The sequence below is a fragment of the Nyctereutes procyonoides genome, unplaced genomic scaffold, assembly GCF_905146905.1.
Source record: "Nyctereutes procyonoides isolate TBG_1078 unplaced genomic scaffold, NYPRO_anot_genome, whole genome shotgun sequence".
Classification (NCBI taxonomy): domain Eukaryota; kingdom Metazoa; phylum Chordata; class Mammalia; order Carnivora; family Canidae; genus Nyctereutes; species Nyctereutes procyonoides.
The window spans coordinates 12,891,894-12,908,735 of NW_026575151.1; the positions used below are offsets into that span (position 1 = coordinate 12,891,894).

The 16,842-nt window shown below is 38.6% G+C and overlaps 1 protein-coding gene across 2 annotated transcripts in view; it reads right to left on the reverse strand.

The window, feature by feature from the left end:
• Positions 1–3,925: 3,925 nt before the first annotated feature.
• USO1 (USO1 vesicle transport factor) overlaps positions 3,926–16,842 on the reverse strand; it is a 90,708-nt gene continuing 77,791 nt past the window's right edge. For both annotated transcript variants that reach the window (XM_055313107.1, XM_055313108.1), the window contains 8 exons: positions 16,438–16,559; positions 13,282–13,420; positions 11,748–11,911; positions 10,982–11,071; positions 8,430–8,528; positions 6,224–6,331; positions 4,841–5,056; positions 3,926–4,298 (listed from right to left, as the gene is read on the reverse strand). In XM_055313107.1, the coding sequence (XP_055169082.1) occupies positions 4,209–4,298; positions 4,841–5,056; positions 6,224–6,331; positions 8,430–8,528; positions 10,982–11,071; positions 11,748–11,911; positions 13,282–13,420; positions 16,438–16,559 (1,028 nt within the window). In that variant the 3' untranslated portion in view covers positions 3,926–4,208. The remainder of the gene's footprint in view (positions 4,299–4,840; positions 5,057–6,223; positions 6,332–8,429; positions 8,529–10,981; positions 11,072–11,747; positions 11,912–13,281; positions 13,421–16,437; positions 16,560–16,842) is intronic.

Here is a 16,842-nt window from a genome sequence, read left to right on the forward strand (position 1 = left end):
GCCTTTTGATGGGGTCATTAAGCCCATTCACGTTCAGAGTTACTATTGACAGATATGAGTTTAGTGTCATCATGATATCTATTTAGTCCTTGTTTTTGTGGATTGTTCCACTGACCTTCTTCTTAAAGGGGAGTTTTAAGAGTCCCCCTTAAAATTTCTTGCAGAGCTGGTTTGGAGGTCACATATTCTTTCACTTCCTGCCTGTCTTGGAAGCTCTTTATCTCTCCTTCCATTTTGAATGAGAGCCTTGCTGGATAAAGTATTCTTGGTTGCATGTTCTTCTCATTTAGGACCCTGAATATATCCTGCCAGCCCTTTCTGGCCTGCCAGGTCTCTGTGGAGAGGTCTGCTGTTACCCTAATATTCCTCCCCATGAAAGTCAGGGACTTCTTGTCTCTTGCTGCTTTAAGGATCTTCTCTTTATCTTTGGAATTTGCAAGCTTCACTATTAGATGTCGAGGTGTTGAACGGTTTTTATTGATTTTAGGGGGGGATCTCTCTATTTCCTGGATCTGAATGCCTGTTTCCCTTCCCAGATTGGGAAAGTTTTCAGCTAGGATTTGTTCAAATACATATTCTGGCCCTCTGTCCCTTTCGGCGCCCTCGGGAACCCCAATTAAACGTAGGTTTTTCTTCCTCAGACTGTCATTTATTTGCCTTAATCTGTCTTCATGGTCCCTTAATTGATTGTCTCTTTTTTCCTCAGTTTCCCTCTTTGCCATTAACTTGTCTTCTATGTCACTCACTCGTTCTTCCACCTCGTTAACCCTCGTCGTTAGGACTTCTAGTTTGGATTGCATCTCATTCAATTGGTTTTTAATTTCTGCCTGATTGGATCTAAATTCTGCAGTCATGAAGTCTCGTGAGGCCTTAATGCTTTTTTCTAGAGCCACCAGTAGCTGTAGAATAGTGCTTCTGAATTGGCTTTCTGACATTGAAGTGTAATCCAGATTTTGTAACTCTGTGGGAGAGAGGGCTGTTTCTGATTCTTTCTTTTGAGTTGAGGTTTTCCTTCTAGTCATTTTGCTTAGTGCAGAGTGGCCAAAAACAAGTTGTATTGGAACACGGGGGAGTATCACTGGTCCCTCTAGCTGGTCTTCTGGGGGAGGGGCCTGCTGTGCTGATTTTCAGGTGTTAGCACTTGGGGGAGCTGCTCTGCCCCTGCCTGCTGCAGGGCTCAGCGGGGGTTGTTTACCCCGTGGGGCCCCAGGAGGAACAGCAGCAGTTGCTATGGCAACTCTGGAAGCCTGGATTCAGCCTCCGCAGGAACTACGGGCTCGGGGCTCTCAGTTCTCCGTCCGCAGGGCCTGGAGGCTCCGGGGCGGGGCCGCTGATCTGCTCAGCTCGGGGCAGGAGCGTCCTCGCTGTCCTGGGCCCTCCCGGCCTCTGCCTGTCCCGGGGGAGGCCGGATCCTGGGCTGTGTCCCAGCGCCCTGTGCTCCGGGGCCTGCGCTGGTGGATTCGCGCTCCCGCCCCGCAGCCCCCTCCGCGGAGCCGCCGCCCGAGCCCCTCCGAGCTGCTCCGGCCCCGCCGTGCGCGCTGCAGCCCTTAGGGAGCTCGGAGCACTCTCCGGGGGCGCAGGTGTCTGTTAGTGTCCCCGGGAGCCCGAGGGCATCCCCGCCCTCCTGGGTCCTGCTCCAACTCCCTGCGAGCCCCTTTCCGCCCGCCCGGAAGGTTGGTGCAGCTCCTGCTCCTCCGGGACGGGGCTCTCCTGTCCTGGGGACACTCGCCCCGGCCTCAGCCCGGCTCCTCGCGGGGCCCCTCCCCCTCGGAGGCCTTTTGTTCCTTTATTTCTTTTTCCCCGTCTTCCTACCTTGATAGAAGCGCGAACTCTTCTCACTGTAGCGTTCCAGCTGGTCTCTCTTTACATCTCAGGCCGAATTCGTAGATTTTCAGGATGATTTGAAGGTTATCTAGGTAATTTGGTGGGGACAGGTGACTTGGGGACCCTGCTCTTCCGCCATCTTGCCCCTCCCCCTGGTTTTGATATTCTAACAGCAGATTTTCAGACTAGTAACTTAAACCTTTCAAAATGTGAGCAGCTACTTCATCTTTTCTAGTAACTTCGGGTGAGTATTCTTTTCTCTCAGAAGTGTTAGAGGTATAAACCACAGTTGAATAACATTTCAAATAAGGACAAACACGTGTTGTGCTTTACGACAAATGTTCCACCCTAGTTCTCTGTACATAGAAACTGCCTTTAGTGAGCAGGCTGGCACATGGATGGGGAAAGAATATGAGAAATGAAAAAGCAGGATGCATATGCTGTCATAGCAAAGAATTTCGATGTGGCGGTAAAATATACTCAAAGGGAGATAAAGTTGGAGTGCAGCAGAGTACAAAGGGTCTCATCCACCTGGCTGAAAACTCCAACAGTAGGCAACACTAATCTCCTCCACTCACGTGTGTCTGGGAAAGTGAAGTGCGGTGGATACACAGGATGGTGGGAGGATGGGGGTGGGGATGGGGTGGGAACAGGACAGGACACACAACCAGGCCGCAGGCAGCCACTAGTAGGCTCCAGATACAATCCAGGCAAAAAAATATGGCTACAGTTTGGATGCTACCCCCCTTTGGGCTCCAGTGTGTAGCCAGGAGGCCTCCATGTGTCTTCTCTTCCTCCAGGCCTGCCTCAATACCTGAGCTTTGGCCAACTATCACTAATTTTAAAGATGTTTCTTTCTGAAGATCTTTGATATTCCATCACCTACAGAAGTCTTATTCATACTCCTATTTTTCTTTATCCTTGTAACAGTCACCTGAAATACAGCCATTAACCATTAGTTCATTAGGTGGTGTCAACTTTAGGAAGACTTTATATAGCCCGAGCTGGTCCAATAACAGTCATGTGGTTCTCGGATGGCGAGGGCCAGAAGTATGGTGGGGCCCTCCCAGGTGCTCCATAGCACACAGCCACCTCTCCTTTTCAGGACACAGGAAGATACTTTTCTTTCAAAAGTCCGTGCCCTTTAGTGGACTGCTCAAACTATTCCTGAGGTCAGGAGGCAGATGGTACACACCCTTCAACTCTTGCTGTCTTGCCTTTAACTAAACTTCCTTCTTTAAAAGAAACACCTAAACTCTTCTCCAACCTCTTCTGCTTTTGCTCCAATTAGACCTTCTCATCTTACGGAATCCTAATTAGTTTTGAAGGATAAGACTGCTTTTAGCAGTTATAATAATGTAGTTTTAGTAAAAGAACTCCTCTTACCACTTCCACTTGCCTTAGCTTTTTTAAAGAATAAAATACTTTCCTCAAAATCTAAAAAAGGGAACCATGACCAGGAATTAAGTGAACATAGTATCTATTTTTATTATGAAACATTAAATTTTGACACATTGCTTCATTTGCTTTTTAAAAATCTATTATCTGACTTAAATCTATTCAGCAAAAATGCCAATAAATTATATAAATCATAGTTCGGGTCTTTTTAAAACTAGTATGATAATCAAATAACAATGCTAAATCTGAATTGTATGAGCTGTTAATTTGTAATATTTTAAAGTTCAGCTTAAAATAAAACCCAAACCAACCCACATGCAAATACACTGTTGCAAAAGTTTCTGAGAAATGTCCTCCTCATCTCTGTGTATCTGTATCGTCCTGTTTCTTCCCTGAATGCAGCCAAATCAGGTGTCAAGGCACTCATTTTAAAGGTCCTATCCTGCCCATTTTAGGAGTTACATTGGATGGAGGCTGATGATATCCCCAGCCTATGCTATCTTGCCTTTAAATGAATCCATTTCTTTAAAAGGAAATCGGTAGCTACAAGCCCAATACTGAATTTAGAAACAATGATTCCAATACACATTAAATCAAATGTGTTAGTACTTAAAGTCACATACTCTGAAAAGTGAAAATAATAGACAAATACAGAACTTATGTAAATGACCAATAAACTAAGATAAATAGCACTGCCACCACATGCTTTAAAATGGTGTATTTTTAGTGTCTAAGGTTCTTTGCAAATTATCTTTTGGGACAATTCAGATGAATTTCAATAAAAGATGTATGTTCTGCAAGAAGTTAGTTTTAAGGTTTCCAACATGGGTGCCATCATTTAAAAAATACATCAATAGTCTTATTAGTGAAGTTTTCCATCTGGGTTTCTAAATCTTTATTTTCTGTGGAGGTAAACCAAAGTTCTGTCTTAAGACTCCATCTTCAAAATTACAATACAATCTCTATCATTTCTAGAGATGTGAAAACTAGATGTGACCCTGGTCCTTGCCATCATCTTCATCTTCATCCTCCTCATCATCCTGGTCTCCGGATTCAAGTTCATCTTCTTCTTCCACCTAAAGGGAATATGCACTTATCATTATTAAGATTTGTTCACTTCACATTCAACATGTAATGACACATACTCTTTGATAAATTCTTTATTCCAGTAGTTGCAACAGATTACAAGCCCTTGGATTTCCTTGATTTCCTGCACAAGGCTCCCTGCCATTTTTTTTCCCTGCCATTTTTAATATGAGAAGAGATATACAGGTTAACTTGCTGACAGATGGCCATAACTCTCTATATACAAATGTGGATTGAACATGACAAAAGAGAATGGTGGCACATGTTGATGATGAGTCTTGTGACCACAGGAACAAATCAATTCATTTCTAGGCTCAAAGCCCAAAAGACAAGAGTTAACAAATGCTGGAAACTGTGCCTATGTGTCTTAAGTTGATTCACTGAACACCATGAAAGTAGTGCAGATGATACCATATACACGTACCTACATATTTATACCTGTGATATGGATATGGAGACACAACATTTCTATGCCACAGTACAATTTTTAAAAATATACCGTAAATCATTTTTGGAAACATTTCATTCTTACCGGATGACCAAGTTCTTTGAGCTTATTCTTTAATGAAAATATTTTCTGATCCTGATCAGCCAACAGCACCAAGAGATCATCTTGTTCTTTTTTAGAATCTGTAACATCCATCTCGAGCTTGTTTTTCTCGTTTTGTAAAATGGCAATGGTACTGTTAGATGCATCCAGCTGCTCTTTAATAGCAGTTCTTTCCTCAGACAGAGCTTTAATTTCATTCTAGGAAAAGAAATGGGAAGATCAACTAATTTAAGATTAGTATTCACTCTCATAGGGTTTTTGACAATAACAATCTGAGGAGTTTGGGGGTGGTGGTTTTGGGAATAGAACACACACACACACACACACACACACACTCTCTCTCATCCAATAACATAAGAATTTATGTTAGGCTATACATCAAAGATGGTTATTGTGAAAAATAGAGTTTAATATTCAAAAAATAGTTTTAAGTAGCTATTTTTCAAAAAATCCTAAGAGATAATACCATTTCAGAAAGCCACAGGAATAAAGATACAAAACATTTTATGGGAGAAGCCAGACTGGCATCAGAATTAGAACTCAGTTTAAAACCAACTTTTTTAAATCCCAACTTCACGCATACATCAAATGGGAAAGAAAAATAGCTGCAAATAAAACTCATGGCTTAAAGATAAAATAATCTGACCACAATCTAAAAGGGATAATCACACATTATCTTCCCTTTTCCAGTGTTTTATTCATGCCTTTTAGTTTTATTATTTTTACTTCATTCCTTTCTTCATTTTATTTATTCTGATTTCTCTGTCACACATAGGCTGGCAGGATCTAACGTGCCTGTCTTTAACCTAAAATGAAAGCCTACTTGTGGCTTGTGTTTTAGCTAAAGCTGTCCTCTTTATTTCTTTTTAATTTTTTTTTTAGATTTATTTATTTATTTGAGGTGGGGAGCATGAATGGGATGGGCAGAAGGAGAGGGAGATAATCCTCAAGCAGACTCCACTCGAAGTGTGGAGCCCAATGCAGACCTTCATCTCACGACCTGAGCCAAAACCAAGAGTTGGAGGCTTAACCTGCTGAGCCACCCAGGCCCACCCCTGTACTCTTCACTTCTATTGTGATTAGAGACTGACAAGAAAACTTAACTCTCCATGATTTCTACTTCCAAAGTACATTCATACACATTCTTACTTTATACATGTGATACCATATATGAAATGGCATTTAAAAATGAGTGAATTGTGCCTTCTTCACTCATCCAAATAGCAATGGACACGTTGTGAGATAACATTATTCCCCAGTAGCTTTCCTCATAAATCTAAGAATTCAAGAAATTAAATAAGATCAAATTTCCTGGAGTTCATTTCATAGGATATGCAATAAATAAAAGTTTCACCAAAGAGCAACCTTTAACTCTTTAGTCTCCTGTAATAATGCTGACAATCTGCCTTCTACATCCGTGGTCTTTGTGGCCATTCCAGCTTCACTCTCTCCTGGTACAGGAACTGATTTTGCCTGAAGGTTGAAATTGGAGGAAAAAAAGTTTAAGGTTATAATCAATGTGAAATCCCAAAAGTGATTTAATTTTCTTGCTATTTTTTTAAAAGGATTTTATTTATTTATTTGACACAGAGAGAGTGAGCGTGCACAGTGGGTGGAGGGGCAGAGGGAGAGAGAGAGAAGCAGGTTCCCTGCTGAGCAGGGAGCCTGATGTGGGGCTCGATCCCAGGACCCAGGATCATGACCTGAGCTGAAGGGCAGATGAGATGCTAACCAACTGAGCCACCAAGGTGCCTCTAATTTTCTCACTATTTTGAAACTGTATTTCCGATACCAGAAAAGAGAATTCCTCATGTACTGACACGCACTGAAGTGCTCTCCCTGGAAAGATGAACAGTCCCTACAGTGGAGTGGGAGGCTGAGGCAGGAGAGTCAGCATCAGATCTCAGTAGAGCATAAGGAAGGCTGGGTTAAGCAGTCTCAAGATCAGACCATAGCTATAACATAGCACTTAATAAGCAAAGAATATTTTCCAAAGCCCTTTCCTCATAACATTTCTGTAAGTTAAGTTCACACAGTCATCTCAGAGAGAAAGGTGGGGAAATTGAGTTGAATGCCATTAACTGGTGAAATGCAAAGATTTTCTCTCTCTTTTTAGATCTGAGAGAGAGAGAGAGAGAGAGAGAGAGCAAGCATGGTGGGGAGGAGCAGAGGGAAAAGAAGAGAAACTCAAGTAGACTCCACGCTGAGCATGGAGCTCAAAGTAGGGCTCAATCTCACAACCCTGAGATCTGAGATCATGACCTGAGCCGAAACCAAGAGTCAGATGCTTAACCAACTGTGCCATCCAGGTACCCCAAAATGCAAAGATTTTCTTAAGTGCTCTAAGAAGTATTCTTAAATAATGGTTTTCCAATATTTCTCCACCCCTTTTCTACAAAGTACTGGGAAGGATGGTACTGATATGAACAAATATCTAAAAACCTGGAAGGGGCTTTGAATTGGTAACGGCTGGAAGAGCTTTGAGGTACATGTCAGACAAAGCTTAAATTGCCTTGAAGAGACTGGTAGAAATATGGATGTAAAAGGCAATTCTGGTAAATACTCAGAAAAAAAGAGGAGCTAGAGAGGAAGCTTCTATGGTCTCAGAGTAAACCTATCATGAACAGAATGTTGGTAGAAATATGGAAGGAAGCGTAGTTTTGTTAAGGCCACAAATGGAAATGAAGAACATGTTACTGGAAAGTAGAGGAAGTGATCTTTGTTATGAAGTGGCAAAGAAATAGGCTGAATTGTGTTTCAGTGCTTTGTAGAAAGTAAAACTTATAAGTGGTGAACTTGGATATTTCGCTGAGATTTCTAAGCAAAATATTAAAGGCACGACCTGGTTTCTCCTTGCTGCTTGCAGTAAATGTGACAAGAGATAAACTGAAGAAGGAACCATTATGCAAAAGGGAATCAGAACATGAAGATTTAGAAAATTCTCAGCCTCTCCCAATAGCAATAAATGACAAAGGATGTTCTGCTGAAATACCAAGGATGTGGCTTGACTACCATTTGTAAATAAGTTATTTGTGTGGCTCATGGACCCAAACAACCACCTCAGCAGAAGCTGGAACAGAGACAGGAATATCTGGGAAGGATCCAGAGAAGGCCTTCTTGTCTGATGGCTTGAAGCCTGGTGTAGGGCTTGGGTCATTAAGAAGGTTTTGACCAATTCTATACCAGCAGAAAACCTGCCAGCTTGGGCTGAAGGGGATACAGATGGGATAAAATGTAAAACACCAGCAAAATGAACCATTAAATAACTGATTACACTGACCTGGTTGAGTCTAATTCTAATGTGGCTGCCATCATGGCCCAGATGCCTTTGTGGCTAGAACTGTAACCAGTAAGAAACCTAAAGGAAATGTGCTTCTGCCATTTGCTTCTTTTACAGAGTGGGTGAGAAATAGCTTGTTGAAAAGAAAAGAAAAGAAAAGAAAGAAAAGAAAAGAAAAGAAAAGAAAAGAAAAGAAAAGAAAAGAAAAGAAAAGAAAAAAGAAAAAAGAAAGAAGGAACTTCTTAACCTTGTGTTTACTATCTTGCAGGAAAAAAGGATTAATTAACATACAAATGTTTCTGTTTTCTGTAACAGCTCCTGCTTTTCTGTCTGCAGTTTGGTAATCTCCATAGATTGTGAGTTTAACTGAGACTTTAATGTTGCCAGTTCCTAGAAGACAAAAATAATTGAGCTGTAACATGAAATAGCATTAATTTTATCAAGGGAATGTCTATTTACAGGAAGAAATTTAAGATTATTTCCTTCCTTGGCCCTTCTCTCTAAAAATCACACCTTTCAAGTTTTAACATCTAATTCTAAAAAAAACTGTCCTTGAACTTTAGGTTCAAGATAGAGAATTAAGCAAGTTCATTATACATATTCACCTCAGCTTCTTCCTCAGATACCCTGTAAAAAAATTATAAAGTGGAAGAAGAAGGGAAGGAAAGAAAGGGAAAGGGATAAAAGGCAGGAAAGAAGTAAGGAAGAGTAAGGGAGAGATAAACCCACAAGGACAAAAAGAAAAAAAGAACAATTAAACTGGGGAATTTCAGAAAGCAAAATGGCAGTGGTGACTGACCGCAGCATACTAGAGAAAGCTAAAAACCTAAACAGATGTTGAGAAAGTCACCTTGTTACCTGACTTGCAATGCATGATTGCCAAAAGGCTTGTGATCTGGTCCCACCAAGTATTTCTGGAAATGTGGGTAAAAATGAGGTCAAAACCAGCAGGGCTGGCTTAAAGTCTGCTTATTAGGAAGACCACCAGATCCCTGTTCCAATCTCATGCATTAGGCAACCGTTCCTCTCCTCCTGGCCAGAGACTAGACATTTATTATTTGGAAAGGGAAAACAGGACATGTTTAGACTGTGAGCCACCTAATATAGACAAAGTAGTTAGTACTGTAGTGAAAAGGAGGGAATTGACAGTTTATATATCATTAATGCTGAAATTCCCAACCTTATTGCCCTTTCCCCACCAAAAATGCACACGGGAAACATACCAATTGTAACTATGGTTCTCAACCAGGAGAATCTCCCTCACAATATTTGACAATATCTGCAGACTTTAGATAAGTAAGTGGTGGGATACTGTCAGGTAGAAAGTTCTTTTGTTCTCTTAAAACTTTCTATCACATCCATGTGGCTTTCCTTTGATCTGTTTTTTTCAGTTATCTAAATGAGTTACATAGACATTGAGATTACAGACAATTATAGTTTTCTTTTTCTATAGGATTTTACTATATAAGAAACAAAACTGTCACTTAAAATATATCTTTTTAACACTGTTAAACTGATAAAAGAAAATAAATTGCAGACAGTAAAAAACCAAAGACAATTCTCTTGAGAAATATTTAAAGTTTCAATGGAAAACATAAAAAGTAAAATTTTTACTTGGGATTTACAAACTAAGGTAATTTATTAATAATTTAATTCCCTTTAATATTAATGCAGTTCTAGTGTATGTAGACTTCATAAAATCAAAATGGCATGCATATTAATTTTCCTCACAAGAGCAAAATATGGTAGACAAATACTGGAATCTTCTAAATCTTTAACAATAATTTTTTTTTAAAGCATGACTGTAGACTCTACTCTGGGGTACAGGGACATTATCAAAATATGACAGTTTCACTGTGGATAGTAATTTTTCTCTCAGATCAGCCATGTCAGTGGTCAGCCATGTCAGTGGGCTAGAACAAAATGACTAGTGGAGGAGAAAGAAGTCAGTCCTAGGTAGGGTTGTTCACTTATTCCTTTAGTATTACTTATTTTTATTTTTTAAAAGAAACAAAAGTAACATTCCTTTTTATAAGAGAGGAAGGAAGGAAGGAGGGTAGGATAGAAAAAAGAAAGAAAGAAAGAAAGAAAATTTTATAAGTAAAAAACACAACTTGTTTAGGGATAGATATACTAATGAGCAATCTGATACTTTTCTAGGCTTTTCTTCCAATATTTAATTCTATACATAAGTTTTTTTTCTTCTTTCTGGCTCTTTTCTTGAACAAATACATTTAATATTCTCATTGGATAAAGTTAAATTTGCACTACCTAGTTTCACAGGAAATTATAAATATTACAGATAACCAAGTAGGAAAAAGTTTAATTTGCTTTTCTAGATATTATAAATTACTATAGCAGAAAGTTTGTTTTGCGCTCTAGGTAGTCATCTAATTGAGATATATACACAAGTTTATTCCCTTTTCCAATTTTAAAAACAAACATTCTTCTGGACAGAATAGTTTAAACGCTCAATACATTTAACCATACAATTATCATGGTCAATAGTAATGAACATTAGGCATAGGATTTTATATCTTCCTATTTGCAGCTTATAAATACACTTAAACTTTCCCTGTTAGTTCACTGATAATCTACAAATAACTTGGATGAGATGCTCAAATCTGTTAAAAGGAATACAATTAAAAAATAAAAATACTTAATAAAAAGCAAAATACCATTACTATTTAATTAAAAAAAGCTTCTGGACTTTCAAATAACTATCTTCACTATCAAATTTTGTTTACACCAACAAAGTAGTTCTAGATTAATGAAACTACAGGGCTGTTACTCTTATAATTAAAACAACACAAAATAGAACTTGGATCAAGCTGGAAAATTACCTGTTTTAATTCTGTAATTTGTTCAGAATCTCTAGCAGAAGCTGTTGCTGAAGATTGTTCATTTGTGCCAGGTGATGCTTGGGAAGATTTCTGCAAATAGCATAAAAATAAACTATGAAATAAATTCAGTCTAAAGAGATAGGAAACAAAACTGTACACATATAAGCTACGCCTTATAGAGGTTTACCAAAAATTTCAAATCAACATTTTAATTTTTATATCCAAGATAAAATTTCAACATAGCACACACTGTCTACAACTTTTCCATAACTAATAAACTTATATCAAATAAGCATAAGTAAATCTAAGCACTTATATCTGAGGTCATATGGAGAAAGAACATAAACATAGGTATTTATTGAGTGATTTCCATGTATTAAAAAAGCTTTATACAGAATAGCTCACTTAATTCTTACAACAACAAAACACAACCACTACCAATTTATAGATCAAGAAACAAGTTTAAAGAGGTTAACTAAGTAGTTTAAATTCAATTAGCCAGGAAGTGCTGAAGCTTTAGACAGTGACATCAAAGCTCATACTCTAATTTTGTTTTTAAGTAAATTCTATGCTGAATATAGGGCTCAACCTCATGACCCCAAAGTCAAGAGCCTCATGCGTTACCAACTGAGCCAGCCAAACGTCTTCCAAAGCTCATATTCTAAAATCATACTATGATACTTTGGGTTAAGGGATCCAGGAAAATAAAGAAGCAGGGTAATGAGAATTATTCTTGACCTCTTAAATTTTTTTAACATTTACTCACCAAATTTTCAATCAGAGAGTTCTTTTCAGCCAGCTGGCTTTGTAAAAGCTCCTGGTTACTTTTTAATTCTTCTAGCTCTTCTCGTAACCTACCAACTTCTTCTGATTGAATGCCATTCACCTGAGTCTTGTCGCTGTAAGAACCTTGATGCTGATTATCTTTTCCTATTAGGACAGGAATAAAATTTGAAAAGCCAGCATGAAACTTAAGTTTTTCATTTATTTTTTTTTAATTTTTTTTATTTATTTACCATAGTCATACAGAGAGAGAGAGAGAGAGAGGGGCAGAGACACAGGCAGAGGGAGAAGCAGGCTCCATTCACCAGGAGCCCGATGTGGGATTCGATCCCGGGTCTCCAGGATCGCACCCTGGGCCAAAGGCAGGCGCCAAACCGCTGCACCACCCAAGGATCCCAAGTTTTTCATTTCTTGATTGAGAAGACTTAAATATAAAAATACAAAATTTCCTTAATTCAATTATTTTGGTGGTACTTTTGTAAGCACATTTCATTTCTGCAAAATAGCATATTGATAGAAATAGTGAAATGAGGCTATTTTCAGGTTTCTGGGAAAAAAAACAGCATCGTCTTATTAAAAGACTAAATTGCATGGTTTGGCAAACTATAACTAAGAATTGCAGGAGTTTTGGAGTGCCTGGGTGGCTTAGTCGGTTAAGTGTCCAACTCTTGGTTTCCACTCAGGTCATGATTTCAGGGTTGCAAGACTGGGCTCTGTGCTCAGTGCTCTGTGCTGAGATTCTCTCTCCCTCTTCCTCTGCTCTTCTCCCCCCACAAATTAATAAATTAAAAAAAAATTACAGTAGTTTCAATTCCAGTTTGATCAATTAATATAAAAGAAAACAAAATCCCTTTTAAAATCTTCACAAAGGACTGGCTTTCCGTACATACTAAAATAATTGACAAATTATTGTTATAAATAAGGAAGTGAAAAGAGGTGATTTTTTCTGAAAATTATAGTCACCTTTATATAAATAGACTATTTCTAAATAGCTAGCATTCCAATCATAAGCACTATAGAATAAGAGTATTTACAAGCATTTGACTCTTTCCACACGCCAGGCAATGAACCAGAATTTTATATATATTATTTCATTTAATTCACAGATGACACAGATGCTATTATCAGTTCCATTTTGCAGATAAGGAAATAGAAAGGTTAGAGGAGTCATTCTCAACCAGCTATACATCAGAATCACCTGGGCAAGCTTATAACCATTATTGATGCTTGGCTCCAACCCCAACTAATTAAATCAAACACTTAAACACTTGAGTGGGGTCTCATTATTGGTGGTAAAAAAAAAAAGGTTTCAGGATATTCTAATGAGCAGCCAAGGCTGAGAATCAATGGATCAGATACTGAAGTAGGTAGCAAGGAAGTTGGGACTTCAAACTCCGATTTACACATTTGTTTGTTACAGTGATTAAGGTTAGAGAAAGACTAGTCCACAAGAATAATCTATGTGATTTAGTCCAGCTCTGGAGGATACTACAATAGTTATGGCTAGCTATACCTACCTAGCTGTACTTTAAGAAGATTATACTGATCTTTGTGTTGCTGAATCTGAGATACTTGCTGTGTGACTGCTGTCTGAAGCTGTTCATTTTGACATTTTAATGTAGAAATCTGCTGCTTTAATTCCTCAAGTTGCAGATCCTGTGAAATAAAACATAATTCAAGTGTTTTAAATTTATACTAATTAGCATTAGGAAAAAGAGCAAATTAAAAATCAGAGATTATTTTGGGTCATGTTATTAAAGTACTCAACACTTCCAGAATCACTTAGCAATTAAGTAATAATACATTCATGTATGCACCAAGGTCAATTAACAAGAAGCAGAACTGTAAACTTTCCAGTACTGCCCCATTAATAAGCACCCTGGCACAACCTGCAATATCACTGCAATGTGGGGGACAGTCAATTTTAAAAACTCCATTTTATGGTCCAAAAAAACACTTAAAAATTTATATCAAACTATTTAAGAAACTTAGTGTATATACATAAACATACATCTATACTACTTTTAACATAAAAGATAATTCTAGAACAGAGTATTCAAAAGGCCAAAAAAAGAACTTCCAACACTCACCACCCTAATATAACTAATTGGAATTTGATCTAGTTCTCTTTTTTTCTGCTAATTTTTTCCCCAATTCAAGTGTTTTAAACTTGTCATACTCAGTCCATGTCATTTTGTAGCCTTTACCTACTACTCAATTGTAAATTCCTCTCATTTCTAGTTTTTTTTTTGCAATCATAACTTCTAATGTTTACATCAGTAAATGCAATATAATTTACATTCAAAAGCAACACCAAAGTTGCTATCCATTTTTCTAAATAATAATATTACAATAAATATCATATTTTTGTTTTCCTGAATTTTGAAGAATTTCCTTAGGATGGATTCTCAAATGTCATTCACGGTTTATATAAATATTTTATTTTTTATTTTTTTTATATAAAGATTTTATAGTTCTTACTGCTTACTGCCTAATTGTCAAATGGCATTTTAAATGGCGAGAATATTTAAAATTAACATTTCTAAAGCAGAGTCATTACAGTAATTGTGTCAAATCACTCTTTTCTTCTTCCAAATTTTTTTTTTAATTTTTATTTATTTATGATAAGTCACACAGAGAGGGAGAGAGAGGCAGAGACACAGGCAGATGGAGAAGCAGGCTCCATGCACCGGGAGCCCGACGTGGGACTCGATCCCGAGTCTCCAGGATCGCGCCCTGGGCCAAAGGCAGGCGCCAAACCCCTGTGCCACCCAGGGATCCCCTTCTTCTTCTTCCAAATTAACCATATTTATCAGCCTCAAGTGTGGGCTGTAACATCATATTACAAGTATTTCTTTTCCATTGCTCTTAAAATATTACATTTTACCATCTGGAAACGACTCCGTACTTGTACTAAAATACAGATGAAAAATCCTAATAACCATGCATAGTTTAAGGATTTAAGTTTGAATCATTCAAAGATGATTCTAATTTACTGATCTTATAAACTGAAAAGCTCAGACTGAATGCTAAATATACCACTATGGGGGCAGCCTGGGTGGCTCAGCGGTTTGGTGCTGCCTTCAGCCCAGGGCATGATCCTGGAGACCCAGGATCGAGACCCACGTCGGGCTCCCTGCATGGAGCCTGCTTCTCCCTCTGCCTGTGTCTCTGCCTTTCTCTCTCTCTCTGTCTCTCATGAATAAATAAATAAAATCTTTTAAACAAACAAACCAACAAACAAACCACTATGTTTTTATTCTTTCTTAGAATTCCAACCTCAACAGTATAGATTGTGGGGAAGAATACAGGGGCAGTTCTCATTTACAGTCCTCTACCGAAGGTCTCACTTGCCACACTTGCCTCAAGCTGTGCATAGTCAGCAGGGGGTGGAAGCCAGTGCAGAGAAGGGAGTGCAACCAGCCCAGGTGGACTGCCACCCATGTATTGGTTTTAATGACACCAGCATTTTAATAACATCAATAATCTTATTTTCCAGATAATACTGCAGTATTTTTTAGGATTCCAATCAAGGTATATACTGTGATGAGGAGTTAAATGAAAGAAAACAAGAAACACATTTTGAAGAAATGTAATGGAAAGTTTAAGCTGCTCAACACAATCTAAGAGTGGAGGTTCTCTGGTGTCCTTCCCAGAAAATATCAATTGATGACTGAGAGGGCAGTTTCGATACTCAGCATCATTCTCCACTCTAATAAATCCACATTCTCTGTTGTTCTCAGTATTGTCTATTCAGTCATGCAAGAAGGAGACCTGAAGATCCCATCTGACCCTTTACATTCCCTTCCATTCACATCCAATCATTACCAAGTCCTGCCAGTTTCCTCTGCTTCCTCTGTCCTTCCCACATTTCTCAGGCCTGTGCCCTCAACAGCACATAGTATGAGTTTGAGAGGCCTGGGAACACCAACCTCTGGAATTCTGTTCTACCAATCACTGAGTGACCCTGGACAAGTTTAAATTTTGTCAGTCTCAAGACTCATTTGTTCTTAAATGAAGATATTAACTACCTTGTAGGGATACTATGAAAATTAAATGAAATAGCATTTAAAATGTATTTTGTGAGAACACAACAAAATATAGCAGCCATTATCCCCACTGTCACCATCAGCACCCCAGCTCCCTCCCCTAGCCTGTCACAACCAGCTCCTTCCCTCTGGCCTTGCCTCTCAACTGTCTATTCCATGCAGCCACCAAGTGTTCTATGTACATGCCAGTAACAAGTCCTGCCCCTTTTCCCTATCCCTCCTTTGGCCAAGCTTATTTCTAGTTATCCATTTGGGACTCACGTTCTGTTTTCTCCAAGCCCCTGCTCTTACGTAAATTAGGGGCCTCTCTGTGCTGCCACATACTTTGCATTATCTCTGTCACTAGACTTAATATGTGTGTCACAATAACCTATTGATAGTTTTCTCTGCCCATGACTGCAACAGGGGAACAAGTCTGACTCATGCCTTTATCCACAACATCCTGCACAATGCTTAACACAATATTAAGCTTAATGTATTGAGTACTAAGATAGTTTTGAATTATTGGGGAAAATGAGCTCTACCTTCTGTATCTTCCTGCATATGAAATACCAGGAAAAATTCTTCCCCAAAGTAAAAGAGTATCAGTACATCAGATAGTGTTTACAATTTATCAGTACCTACTTGTTCTCGAATCATATTTTTGTAGTGAGTCACAATACTGTCATGCTGTTCTAATGTTTTCTTCACCTCTTCTTCTTTTTTATCCTCTTCACTGGACTTGTAAATAGCCTTAGTTATCACACCTATAAAAGAAAGCTTATTTAAAATGTATTTGAAAGATTTAAAATATGGTGTAGTTTAGTTGGTTAAGTGACTGACCCTTGATTTTGAGTCAGGTCATGATCTAAGGGTTGTGGGATCGAGCCCCCACGTTGGGCTCTATGCTCAGCACAGAGTCTGCTTGAGATTCTCTCCTGCTCCTTCTGCCTCTTCCCCCCCCGACTCATGCGTGCACCTATGTATGCACACACTCTCTCTAAAATAAATAAAATATTTTAAAAAATGTTTAATCCTATTTTATTATTA